Below are 14,712 nucleotides of genomic sequence, written 5' to 3'. Positions count from 1 at the left end.
CATATTCTCCTGATTTGGATGTATGTGATTCCTGTCATTTTTCTAAACAAAAAAGACTCTCTTTTCCATTAAGTGAATCCTGCACTACAGAAATATTTGACATGATACATATTGATCTTTGGGGTCCTTGTCAAGGGACTTCTCTCAAAGGATTCAAATACTTCCTTACCATTGTTGATGATTATAGCAGATTCACCTGGATTTTCTTATTAAAATCTAAGGCAGATGCCAGAATAAATATTCAAAATTTCCATTATTTTGTTAAAACTCAATTCCAGAAGAACATTAAAGTGATTCGTTCTGACAATGGATTAGAGTTTAACATGACTGATTTCTTTCATCAGCATGGTATTTTACATCAGAAATCCTGTGTTTTTACCCCTCAACAAAACAACATTGTTGAGAGAAAACATCAACACATCCTTAATGTGGCTAGATCTTTACTTTTTCAATCTTCTTTACCCCTTTCTTTCTGGCCAGAATGCATTCTACATGCAGTCTATCTTATTAACAGAACTCCCTCTCCTGTCATTTCTAATGATACTCCTTTTTTCAAACTCTATAATAAACAACCTTCCTTTTCTCACATTAGAGTTTTTGGTTGTTTAGCATTTGCCACAAACACACATTCTCACAAAACAAAATTTGAAGCTAGAGCTTACAAGTGTGTGTTCTTAGGATTTCAAACTGGAATTAAAGGATATAAACTTTTGAATCTTCAAAGTAAGCAAATTTTGATTTCTAGAGATGTTCATTTCTATGAATCAATATTTCCTTTTTCAAAAACAAATAATACTGATACAATTCATCTAGATACATCTTCTCTTTTACTTGATCACTTCATTCCTTCATCAACAGCTTTACCTGTTAATCCATCACCTCCTTCATCCCCTTCTATGAATAGTTCTTGGTCTTTATTACCACATACTGATGTTACTCAGCAACTTATTCAATCTCCAGAGTCTGTTTTTACAGCACATGACTTCCCTGTTCTTAGAAGATCCTCTAGAAACATCAGTATGCCAACTCATCTCAAGGACTATACTGTTTCTTTACCACCAACCAATACCAATAAATTCATCACTATACCACATACACTTGCTCAGGTCATTTCATATCACAACCTTTCACCCTCTCATCACTGTTTCACTACCAGCATATCCAATTTCAAAGAGCCATCTACCTATAATGAAGCTATCCAGCAGGATTGCTGGAAACAGGCTATGCAGGTTGAGATTAATGCCTTGAATCTTAATCATACATGGGATATCACAGATTTACCTTCTGATAAGCATGCTATAGGCTGCAAATGGGTCTATAAGATCAAATACAAAGCTGATGGATCTATAGAAAGGTGCAAAGCTAGGTTGGTTGCCAAAGGTTTCACTCAACAACCTGGTATTGATTTCCTTGATACTTTTTCACCAGTGGCAAAAATGACTACCATCAGGACTTTGCTTGCTCTCTCAGCCATTCATAATTGGTATTTATTTCAATTAGACATCAATAATGCTTTTCTTCATGGTGATCTACATGAAGATGTCTATATGAAATTACCTCAAGGCTTTGAATCTGCTAATTCAAAACAAGTTTGTAAACTTAACAAGTCTATATATGGCCTCAAGCAAGCTAGTAGGCAGTGGAATGCAAAGTTAACTCAGGCATTACTACAGCAAGGGTTTAGTCCAGCAGCAGCTGATCCATCTTTGTTTGTTAAGAGTACAAGCAACAGCTTTATAGCTTTGCTGATATATGTGGATGATGTCATAATTTCCAGCAATGATATGGTTGCAGTTCAGGATATCAAGCATTTTCTTCACCAGCAATTCACTATAAAAGATCTTGGCAAATTGAAGTATTTCCTTGGTTTTGAAGTTGCTAGAACATCTGCTGGTATTAATCTGTGTCAGAGAAAGTATACTCTTGATTTGCTTTCAGAAACAGGTCTCATTGGTGCTAAACCTGCTCCAACCCCTATGCTTAAAACTTCAAAACTTTCTGCTGCTGATAGTGAGTCATTGCCAGATAATACTTTATATAGAAAGCTTGTGGGCAAGTTACTTTATCTCTGTAATAGCAGGCCAGATATCTCTTTTGCTGTGCAGCAACTCTCTCAGTTTCTGGACCAGCCTACTAAACTTCATCTTGCAGCAGTCTATAGAGTTTTGAAGTATCTAAAAGGATCTCCAGGCAAGGGTTTGTTTTTCTCAGCTTCTAGCACTATGCAACTTAAAGGATTTACTGATTCTGATTGGGCTACTTGCATTGATAGTAGGAAATCCATTTCTGGATTATGTATTTTTCTTGGATCTTCTCTTATTTCATGGAGATCAAAGAAGCAAAATACAGTATCCAGATCTAGCTCTGAGGCAGAATACAGGGCTCTTGCTTCTGCTACCTGTGAAGTTCAATGGTTACTTTACTTATTACAGGATCTGGGTCAGCCTCATTCCAAACCAGTTTTGGTTTATAGTGATAGCCAATCAGCTATTCAATTAGCTCATAATCCTGTATACCATGAGAGGACCAAACACATTGAGATAGACTGTCATCTTATCAGACAGAAGATCATTGATGGTATTATTCATCTGTTGCCAGTTCCATCTTCTTTGCAGTTAGCTGACTGCTTCACAAAACCTCTATCTCCTCAACTGTTTGATATAGCTATTTCTAAGCTAGGCATGCTTGATATTTACCATGCTAGCTTACGAGGGGGTAATGCAGTTACTGATGTATCTTCAGATACAAGTAAGCTGCCAAGTCAGCAATCCAAGTAGGAGAAGCTGATTGCTAATTTCCAGCTCATATACAGCTGTACTCATGTGTTTCATGTTGAGAGGTTGTTACTAACAGAGTTAGTTAGTTAGTCACAGAGCAGCAGTTATTTTAACAGTAGATTCCTTTTCTGTTAAGACTGTTAGAAGGCGGTTATCTGCTTCTTCTATAAAAGCAGATTATGCTTCTCTTGTAATCTCTAATGATTAAAGATTAATAAAACTTCTCTTCCTCTTCTTCTTCAATTCTTCTTCTTCTTTATCTCAACATGAAAGGTGGGGTTTTTTTTTGTGATTAGGCCTTAATTCAATAATTCCCCATGTTCAAATTCCATAATCTCACTCAATAATTTTGTTTTTTTTATTAACCATCTCGGCACACGCAAACCCTGATATCTAGCTACTATGACTCAATCAAATCCATTATATAAATATATGTCTGTGCTTACGATATTTTTGTACATAGAGAGAATTCAACGTAGAATTCAGCTATAAATAATCTGTCCACGTTCTAAACAAATTCATTAGTTCTCTGTCATTAATTATCTAATATGTTAAAAGGTTTTCTCTTTTTTTCTTCGCTCTTATAATTAGCTTCTTTCTTCTCTTCACATTCTTTTCTAAATCTCAGGATCAACATCAGTGGCGAATTTAGAATTTTTTCAGTCCGGACTTAACTTTTAATTTACCTTTTACATTTTGATGGTCCGTACTTGACCTTCTTCTAGTCCCAAATTCACTACAAACCGTGCTTCTTTTAAAAAAAAAAAAACTGTCGTGAACCGGGGCTCGAGTCTACCCTAGTCTTTGGGTAGTTCTAATTCCGCCCCCTTGATCAACATGACGTCTCGTTTACTATGTTTGTTCGTTTTCTGTGTAGCTCTTCATGCTTCTTCTTTGGCTTCTGCTGCAATTGTGGAACACTCATTTCATGTAACTTTCCTTTCACTTTCTTGTGCTTTGTTCATTATTTTATTTGCATATGCATATGTAATTAGCCATGCAAAAAAGGAGATATTAATTAGTAGGAACTAGGGTTTGTTCATTGCAAATATACTTATTTTTGTTACAAGAGAATAATATTTCGAACAAAAGGGTCCATGCGCCCCCTAAACTTGTGACACGGGCTCATATAATTCAATTTATATTTTTTGAGCAATTAACCCCAAAACTCTTCATTTTTGGGTCAAAAAACCCTAGAATTGTATTTTTAAAATGCGTAAAATACAAATCGGAGGTGGGAGATGCAAAAAAGTAATTAGATACTTCACTAACTGTTGCGATATAATTATCCTAAATCCATTTTTTGAAATAAAAATATAAATTATGGGGTTATTTGACCAAAAAATGTATAGTTTTGAAGTTAATTGCTCAAAAAAGTATAAATTGAGTTTGATGATCCCGTATTACAAGTTCAGAGGGCGCGTTGACCCTTTGTTCATAGTATTTTAGTATGGAATTTCTAAATTTAAAGATGACATTTTAAATAGTTAAATGTTTGAGTGAGATCTTAATTAATCTATAGCATGTAATACCTAAATATTTATTTATATTCTCTCAATATCATATATCTTTAATTTTCATTTCAGGTTCCAATAAAAAATAAGTTATTGTGACAACCAGCTAAAATAAATTTTTAAAATATATAATCAAATCAGTTTACATGTTTTTGTATTCTTGAAGTGACTTTTGGCATGAAAATTCAACATAATATTTCAAAAACATATTTCAGTCGGTTTGTCACGTCAACTTAATATTAAAATGCTTCTGTTGAAAAACAAAAAAAAAGAATTATTTTTTATTTAAAACATATGAATCATATATTTGAATCATTTGTCAAAGATCTAACTCCAAAATAATCATTAATTACCATACTACTACATCTTTATTACTTCATGATCCATATTTAGTTAAGACAGAGAAAGATTTTAGCTCAAGAAATTAATGCAACTCACACGATGAATATGTATGTTTTCAGGTGCAAAATTTAACTCTCCGGCGACTGTGCAATGAACAAGTGATAACTGCAATGAACGGAAGTCTCCCTGGCCCGACTCTACGCGTTCGAGAGGGCGATACTCTTATAGTTCATGTGCATAATAAGTCACCCTACAATATCACTATACATTGGTAATTCAATAATTATTTCTTACTTAGAAACCTAAAATACTCTTGCATCGTCAAAAATCACTACCTTAATTAGTTCCTACATTTTTTTTTAGACCAAATGATCAAAAAAGGACAAACCTATTATGAAAATTTTATAAGGGTCCGAACCTTCAATTTTATCCAATTTGGCCTGAAACGCATGATTTCATTTTAATAATCTCCAACTATATAATTTTCACATGTGATGCCTACGTGGCATTGATGTAAAGAATATGTTTTCACAAAATTTCCAAACTGTATTATCTCATTTCTTAATTTTAAAAGCGAATTGTTGTTGCTTTCAAGTTTTAATGTTTAGTTTAATAATATATCGATCGAACAATAAATTATCAAATTCTATTTTTTTCACATAAACAACAATAACAAGCAAAATATAAAATTAAATATAAGGCATGAAAACATACATTCCAACAACTACCAAATCCCATCCTAAAATACTGTTATAATAAAGAATCATAATATAAACTCATCTAATACAATTAAATCCATTAAATTTATGACTAATCTGACTTGATATTGCTATGCAGGCATGGAATATTTCAACTTCTTAGTGGGTGGGCAGATGGACCTAGTATGGTAACCCAATGCCCCATAATCCCTGGAAATAGGTTCACTTACAAATTTAAAGTCATAAAACAAGAGGGTACCTTATGGTGGCATGCCCATGTCTCTACCCTTCGAGCCACCGTCTATGGTGCTCTTATTATCCGTCCAAAACGATCCTTTTCGTACCCGTTTCCCAAACCCGACAAAGAAGTCCCCATTTTATTAGGTAAATATTTTATTTGGCATATTTTTATACTAATATAATTTAATGTTTATTTCGGTTTTCGTATGATACTACAAACTAATTAATTAGTTAGGACTTTATGTTTATTTCATAAGTTAAATTATCTTTACTTAGTGGTGACTCATGTTAATATTGCAGGAGAGTGGTGGAATGCTAACATTCTTGATGTCGAAAATGAGGCACTTGCCAGCGGTGGTGCACCCAACAATTCAGATGCTTACACCATAAATGGATGGCCCGGTGATCTCTACAATTGCTCTCAGAAACGTAAGCGGTTATAATTAATTAGTGACATAATCAAGATTCAAAAAAGAAAAATCAAACGTCTAATGCTTTGTACACATTTTTATTCTTTTGTTTCAAATTTTATTTGATTTATTTAGTTTTTACTTTAATATTAAAATTATGCTCAATTTTAACTAAATTCCTTCAATTTGATCAATTGAGCATTTTGCTAAATAATCGTCATAGTTGTTACATGATTGTTTAATCTTTATATCTTTTTTTTCAATTTAATTAATTATAATAGACATTCACTAAAATAAATTTTAATAGAAATTTAATTATAATTGAAATAAAAAAATTCAAAATAATAAGTTTAAATTGATAAAAATATAAACATATATATAATTTAATTTTAAATTGATAAAAGATAACATTAAGATTTTTTAAGTGGTTAAAAATTTAAGTTTTTTATGTTCCTTAATCATGCATGCTATTTCAATTATAATTAATTATTCATTTTAAATTAACAGTTTTGTTTTTATTTTTCTGCTCGAATATTCAGAGATGTACAAGCTTAAGGTAGAGAAAGGCAAAACCTATCTCCTGCGAATAATCAACGCTGCACTCAATAATCAGCTCTTCTTTAAAGTAGCCAATCACAACATGACAGTTGTCGCCGTCGACGCTGCCTACACTAACCCTTACGTCACCGACGTCGTCGTCACCGGTCCGGGAATGACGACGGACGTTCTTCTAAAGGCCGATCAGCCAGTAGGGTCTTATTACATGGCTGCAAGTCCATATGCTAGTGCTGCGGGCGTGCCGTTTGATAACACAACCACAAGAGGCGTACTTGCTTATCAAGGCGGCTCCGCGGTGGCGACACCCATCATGCCTGTAATGCCGGCCACCAATGACACACTCACAGCTCATGGATTCTACAGCAACCTCACTGGGCTAGCGGGTGGGCCACACTGGGTTCCGGTGCCACGTCAAATTGATGAGCAAATGTATGTGACCGTAGGGCTTGGACTAGCTCCCTGTGGAGGACAAGGTAAAATTAAGGATTAACTAATTTTAAGTCCCTTTAACTTTACAGTTAGGTTTAATCAACCGGAAATATTCTATTTTTTTAATCTTTTTTATTTATGGCTCAAATTTTTAAAATCATCAATTTTAGCGTATTTTTCTATATTTAATTTTAATTGTAATCATTTATTCAAATTAGAGTGATAATTAGTTCACATACTTTATATTGCTTTACATCGTTCTAATTTGCTTTTTTATTATCAAATTTTTTAAATATGAAAGGAATATGTGAAATTTTTCCCACTCTAATTTAAACAAATGGCTATAATTAGAACTGAAAAACTGAAAAAAAGCTAAAATTGACGATTTTAAAAGTTTGAGTCATAAACGAAAAAAGTAAAGCTGAGATATTTTTTAATGTTTCAGCCTCAGTTTTAAGATATTTTGCACGAAAAATTTCAATTAAAATTAAAGTGTGAATAAATATTAAAAATAATGAAATTAAATTAATTGATGCATTTGATAAATTTGATTTAAATAATAAAATAACTGGTTCGGTTTGTTTAACTAAAATAACCGATTAATTTGGCGGGTTTTATTTTTCTATGCTTTCAATTAATTTAATTAATTCGGCGGATTCAGTTAAAAGGATAAAATTATAGTGTAGATCGGTTTGGGTTAAATCAATCTACTTTTAACTAAAGTAATTGTTTGCTCGCTCTTAATAATTATAGATCCACTTTAATTTGTAAATTTAGTTTTTTTAGATATTTGTATTTTGTTAATTAATTAGGATTGTCAAAAACTCTAAATATTTAGATTATAAAAGCTCTAATACTATGTTAATAAGGCATTCATCCACATATAAAAAGCGCCAGATGAATGTTAATTAATTATAACTTTATTATTAATATCTCTATCAGGTAACAATGCTAGTTGTCAAGGACCAAATGGACAGAGATTATCAGCTAGCATGAACAATCATTCATTTGAGTTCCCTACAAGTTTATCAATGTTACAAGCATTCTTTTTCAACATTAGTGGGATTTATAAACCTAATTTCCCCAATAAGCCTCCGGTCAAATTTGATTATACAAATGGTAACGTAAGCAACGACTTGTCGTTGCTTTTCGCTCCGAAATCGACGAGTGTGAAAGTGTTAAAGTACAACACGACGGTGCAAATGGTGTTGCAGAACACGGCGTTGATCGGGGTGGAGAATCATCCTATTCATCTTCATGGGTTCAATTTTTATGTGTTGGCTCAAGGATTTGGAAACTATGATGATGTTAAGAGCTCTACAAAGCTTAATCTTGTTAATCCTCAAGTACGAAATACTATTGGAGTGCCTGTTGGAGGATGGGCGGTTGTTAGATTCATTGCCAATAATCCAGGTAAATTTTATCTTATGATTACTCCACATAGTTTGGTTTAAAAATATCGAAATTTTAGTTCGGTTTGAACTGAATGCATATTCATATCCATACGTATGCGTCAATAAACTAATTATATTTATCGAGATGGTTAGTCAATTAATTAGTGTTGGCAATAGTAATATAAGTTGAATATATATTGTAGGTGTATGGTTTATGCATTGTCATCTTGATGTGCATTTGCCGTGGGGACTAGCAACGGCTTTTATAGTACAGAATGGACCGACTCCTGGGTCTACCTTGCCACCTCCACCCGCCGATTTACCTCAGTGTTAGATCTCCATATGAAAATCAATTCGAGTAGTGCTGGATTCTTTTGTATAAGTTTGTATTAATTTCACATATATTTCTGCAGTATTGTTGTAATTCAATTATGTAATTTTTAGTACTATAGGGGTAGTCTATACTTTTGTTAAAGAATTAAATTAAAGTTCCTATTATTTTCATGTCTTATTTTTTAAAATTCCATAAAAAAAAATAATACTTGAGTCTTTTGTTTTAATTTCTTTTTTTTTATTCTCAAGTTCATATTTTGTTAAAAAATTGTACAATTACATATTCTGATTAAATTATTCATGATGAAATCATGAAATTGCTTCATTCACAATTGTCTTTTTCTCAAAAAAATAAAAATAAAATCCATAATAATTTTTTATTTAATACAAATGAATATTATTATGTTATAAAAATCCACATCCGCCATCCTTCAACCTCGCCGCCTTAACTCCGCAAGATTAATTTAAAATAAATTTAATTAAATTTAAATAAATTTTTTAATATATCATTTTTAGTTATTAATAAAAAATATCAAATTTTTTGAGAAAAAAATAAAAAATGTTAATTTAATTAAATAATTAAAAAATTCTCCACCTCCATATTATATTAAATCTTAATTATTTTTCTAAATATATTATTGATATTTTAAATATTATTAAAAAAAAGTAAAAGATGTCATATTACTCTTGATTTGTTGCCTCCATCCCGCCCTATAACTAATGAAATTTAAAAAAATTATTTTAAATCATGTATATATTAACATTTAAAATATTGTCGTGTCTTTTCTGCAAACATCTGTGGGGCTATTCGTTTAAAAAAAATCAAATATGGTTCAACGGAAAACGAACCAGATCTGGTTGTTGTCTTTCTTCCATGGAAGACGCTTCGTCTTCCTCCCATAAAAGATGGGATGTTCGTCTCCCATGTGAGGAAGATGAGCTGGTCCTCATCTTCCCATGAAAGACGACCAGATCTGGTTCAGTTTTTAGCTGGAGAGACGACAGAATTTTTTTATAAAATTTAAATTAAAAATGGTATATTAAATTTGTTTAATTTAAATTTAATTGAATTGATTTTATATCAATCTTACAGAGTAAAGGCGGTGAAGTCCAAATAGAACGGAGGTGGATTTTTATAGACTTAATCACAAAAAAACCCACCTTTTAGCCACTTTTCAGTTGCACTCTGACGTTGCAATTTTGTCAGCTGCACCCAAATTTGCACTTTTGGGTTTCAATTCCACTTTCAAAATCAAATTGGACTCTTTTTCACTCGAGAAAAATTCATAAAAACCCTTATAAAGTATTCGTTTGAACTCTTTTCCACACAAAGAGTTAAAAATGGATGACTTATTTTAACTTTTTTCAAATGGAGAAGAGATCTATTTAGTACTTGAGAGTGGAATTGCTAATTTTTGAAATTTCAGGGAATATGAGTTTTTGTTTTAATTATAACATTGAGAACCAGTGTTTTAAAAACCGGACCGGACCGGCCGGTCGGACCGGTTGAACCGCAAACCGGTCAGTGGTCCGGTCTGAAAAGGTGAAAAACCGGATCTTTTGATTGGACCGGGTTGGACCGGACTGAACCGGATTAGACCGTATTGAACTGGTAAAAACCGGGTGTTGGACCGGATTGGACCGGTAAAAAACCGGTTAACCAGAATTTTTTTCAAATTTTTTTAAATTTATTAAACCGGTTGAACCGGTCATTGAACCGATTAAACCGGTTGAACCGGAAACCGGTGGCCTCGCCGGTTCGGCCACCGGTTCGGTTTTTAAAGCACTGTTGAGAACTACTTAGAATTTATTTTAAAATATGAAATATTGAAAAAGAGGTCAATTTAATATTTGAAAGTGCAATTAAAAATAAAAGGTGTAGATTTTAATGTTTGGGGGTGCATTTGAAAGTGAAAGATACGAATTTCAGTGTAATTAGAGATTTTACAATGTTATGGTAAAAGGGCTAAAAATGGAGGGTTTTTTTCAAACCATTGGGTTTTGAAAAAATAAGCCTTCAGTCTCTGTTTATAATTTGGGTACTCGATTTAACGCCTTTTATGATAAAAAAATTTAATGATAAAATACAAATTAAAATAATATAAAAAGAATACTTGAAGATTCTTTCCTTTTAATTTGGATACATAGTTATAATTAAAATTAAAAATTAAAAAATAGATTAAAATTGATAATGTTGGAAGTTTGGATCATAAAAAAAATGAATATTTCTACATAATTAAGCTAGTATTATTTTTTAGGATACACAATTTTAAATCTTGCACACGAGCAATTAAGTTCTGTTTTAATTAAAAAAAAAGTGATCACAATAATTAAGTATAAATCTGTATTTTATTTAATATCAGTATAAAATAAGAATACACAACAAACCCAACTCAATACACCAGTAAACGGGGTCGTATAAAGTAGTATGCCTCTCTATATTTCCTAATTCTCAACTTATACAAAATATTAATATTAATATTAAAACTGAAAAATGATTATATAATAGCAAAATGATAAATTTTGACGATTAATAATTAATAATTTTACATAGGAGCTGAAGCAGGAGCAAGGGCTAAGTCCTCGCTGGAAATAGGACCAGCGGCAACACCTGAGCTCATCAGCTGAATCATTGACCGGTGAGGGTTGGATCGGGCGGCGTCACATAGATCAGGCAAAAATGCACCTGCAAAATATTTGTATAAACAATTTGTGTAAGATACTATGCCTCATTTTTGGATTTGGAATAATATTCATCTTTCACATTATCAACTATTTTATAGTATTTAAAGATAGGGACTAGAATTCTTTGATTGAAGGCCAAGTAAAAACAATATTGAAAATGTACCATATTATGCTTTAAAAAGACAAATACACGTGTTTTTTTTATGAATTTTAGTCTATCAACTTTTAAAATATTATGAAATATATTCATGATTGTTTTGGAGCTGACAAGTCGTGATGTTATACGTTTATTTGTATGAAATTTAGCCTATATGGTGTATACAACATCGCGACAAATCAGCTCTAATGAGTTGTGTATATATATATGGCAAAACTCGATCAAATTAATAAAAAAATAAAAATTATAATATATTTAGCAAATGTGTTAAAATTATGGGTGGATAAATTATTCTATTTTTTTTTTATTATTATGGGCGTGATTATATATGTATGTTCAATCAAGAATTATTGATGACGAAGAAGTCTTGAACCTCAAAATGGTATAGACTTTGCTCATGCATATATATTTCTTGTTCTATGACTATTTATTATATACTATGATAGCATTCAAACGTGATATTATGGAATATTAATATTAAATTATGCTTAAATCTATATGGTATAAAATCATTTTCATTTTTTTTTGAAAAACCAAAAAGTAAAAGTAATAAAACCATATATTCATCAGTAAAAATATATTACCATAAAAGTAATAAAATTTCACCTTAATAAAAAATTGTGATAATATAATAAGACTCGGACATCAATCAAACCGACTATCGTCCAATATAAATCCAATGAGATATACGTTTATTGTGATATTATTTTGAAAATTGTTATTGTCACTAAATTCATAGTTAAATCTTAAAGGAAGTTTCACATTAAATTATGGTTAGTCACACCTAACTTCAACTCCTATGCTAATGAAATTGGACCTAACTGAAAAATAGTGAAAGAATAATGAAAAAAAATCAAAATATTATGAATTATATAGTCATGAAAAATGGTTAGAGAATTAAATTAAAATACCTTCGCCAGCAGCCAAATTGAAGTAAAGGTCAACAATGTTGGGGCATTGGTTGTAACAAGCAGTAGAGCAAAGATTGGCAGTGAAAAGAGGTTCAAGAAGAGCATCAGAAGAAATGCCGACAGAATTTCTATCGACGCCACAGGCATTTATACATTCATCGCTCTCGATGTAATCGGCCATTCGTTCGACAACTACTTCCGATGTTCTGCATTGATACTCCACCTTCCCGTCGGCCTTCGCATTCGTCTCCAACAAGCATCTCTTTCCGGATGTTGCTATGGAAAATGCACACACATCTTGTGGCAAATCTTCGCAAATAAGCTCACCTATTTATAGAACAAAACAAAATATTGCATTCCATTATTTATTTTGTCAAAAAATAACATATATGAAAGAAAAAAATATTCATAATTAAAAAATTTAACAAGTGGGTATTCTTGATAAATCATTTTACGTAACAAATATTCACAAAATATTTTTGAATGCGCATATTTCAAATATTAATGTGAAAAGAAAGACATACAATATCCAATTTTTTAATGGTGGAATCAAAAAATGAAGAAAAAATAGAGAAAGAAAGGAAAAAAACGGTTGGTGATCTAAAAAGAAACGCAAGATGAGACGATTTATAAAAAAAGAAAGGTCTACAATTAATTAAAGAAATAAGCGAAAACAATAGGTAACTAGCGGCCAAACAAGACGAATGTCTATCTTACCGCGTTAGTTCCCTTCCGACATTGTTGTATATATATAAATATATAAAAATTAATAGATTTTATGAACAAATAAAACAAAAACAAAGAATGAGATACATACCAATTGCTGCATGAAGGAAGAGGGATGAGAGAAAAAGAACCAAAGCCAATGATCTAAAAAAAGCCATAATTGATGATTTCTTTGTTGAGAAGTTAAAGAAGAAGAATAGGCAAAAAAGTTTGGTGTGTTTGAGAGAATAAAAATGAGAGGATTTGTATTTATAGGACAATATAAACGGTTGAGCTATTTATAGAGATTGAGGTACGGCTTGGGTTTAACTAAGTTTTAAATATAATTCATATAAAATTATAGTATAAATAAAAACTTTATGTTATGAATTAAAAAGGTGTACGTTCTTTGGTTATACGATTGTGTTAGGTGTATTAACTTAAAATAGAAAAATACGCGTTGCTCTATATTTAGGAACGCGTTTGGTTGACAAGTTTTTAGTGCTTGGCCCTCTCCATTTTTCTCTTGGGTTTCATCACTGTTTCTGTTTGATACGTATACGTGGTTGTCAAAAGAAAATTCAATTTTCTAATTTTTAAAAATATAATTAATTAATTGATAGTAATAAGAAGAATAAGAATAGTTTATAACGTGTTTGGCTGTATCATGTTTACTTGACTTTCTTATACCTCAAAACTCATTGGTTTCCTAATTCACACCATGGATTAGCTTCTATAATATACCTTTAATTTTTTTTTTCCAATGAGAAGTTTCGAGGCGCAAAAGTTTGTGACACTTTTCGCATAACATGGTGTTTAGTTTAATTCTGATGTAAATTTTATTTTTAAATGAATTTTTATATTTAATTATTAAAAAGTAATTCAATTGAAATGAAATTAGTTAAGAATTATATTTAAAATAATTATAATTTAATCAAATATTTTATTTTTATCAAATACATATTTTATATTTATTATATTTTTCAATATATTGTTTTTAAATATTGAAAGTATTTTATTCTTATTATTCAAATAACTCCTTAAATTCTAGAATTCATATATATAACTAATTTTGTAAAATTATAAAATAAATCAAACACAAAAATTATTATTTTTTAAAACAAATTTCTATAAATTTATAAAAATTATCTATACCAATTTTATTTATAACAATTTTATTTTCAATGTCTTTTTTTAGTTTTTTAAAAGTCAAGCGAGACGCATAAGTATTAAGAGGAAATTACTCTCTTTTTTTAAAAAAATGCTTTTTAGTATATTTATTTGATAAAAAAATATGCTTTTTTATTATTTTTATTTATAAGATTATGCTTTTAAAAGAATTCATCAAAAACTTATTTTTGTAAAATATACAAATAGCGTATCTTGTAAAAAGAAAACTAAAACGAGCATATTTTTCAAATAATTTGAGAAAAAGTGGTATTTTTATATGAAAGAAATCCAAATATAATTCCAGCTTCACAATAAAAACGGATGGAAACTCATTTTCCACATACTATAAAGTCGAGTCTTACGAGGATACGTCCGCTGAAGCCTACCTT

The 14,712-nt window shown here is 30.8% G+C and overlaps 2 protein-coding genes across 2 annotated transcripts; one reads left to right on the top strand and one right to left on the bottom strand.

The window, feature by feature from the left end:
- The first annotated feature begins 3,273 nt into the window (after nucleotides 1-3,273).
- Nucleotides 3,274-8,855, top strand: LOC126664977 (laccase-7). Its single transcript, XM_050357618.2, has 7 exons — nucleotides 3,274-3,707; nucleotides 4,753-4,904; nucleotides 5,471-5,715; nucleotides 5,872-6,000; nucleotides 6,521-7,012; nucleotides 7,911-8,381; nucleotides 8,566-8,855. The coding sequence occupies exons 1-7, from the start codon at nucleotides 3,615-3,617 to the stop codon at nucleotides 8,694-8,696; spliced, it is 1,713 nt and encodes a 570-aa protein (XP_050213575.1). The 5' UTR covers nucleotides 3,274-3,614; the 3' UTR covers nucleotides 8,697-8,855.
- A 2,170-nt stretch (nucleotides 8,856-11,025) lies between these two features.
- LOC126676360 (uncharacterized) lies at nucleotides 11,026-13,431 on the bottom strand. Its single transcript, XM_050370546.2, has 3 exons — nucleotides 13,266-13,431; nucleotides 12,449-12,775; nucleotides 11,026-11,381 (listed from the first exon to the last, which is right to left on the bottom strand). The coding sequence occupies exons 1-3, from the start codon at nucleotides 13,330-13,332 to the stop codon at nucleotides 11,242-11,244; spliced, it is 534 nt and encodes a 177-aa protein (XP_050226503.1). The 5' UTR covers nucleotides 13,333-13,431; the 3' UTR covers nucleotides 11,026-11,241.
- Between the last annotated feature and the right edge of the window lie 1,281 nt (nucleotides 13,432-14,712).

Source organism: Mercurialis annua, linkage group LG1-X (genome assembly GCF_937616625.2).
Source record: "Mercurialis annua linkage group LG1-X, ddMerAnnu1.2, whole genome shotgun sequence".
NCBI lineage: Eukaryota > Viridiplantae > Streptophyta > Magnoliopsida > Malpighiales > Euphorbiaceae > Mercurialis > Mercurialis annua.
Note: the sequence above shows the minus strand (reverse complement) of the source record. Positions and strands in the feature narration are given on the sequence as shown.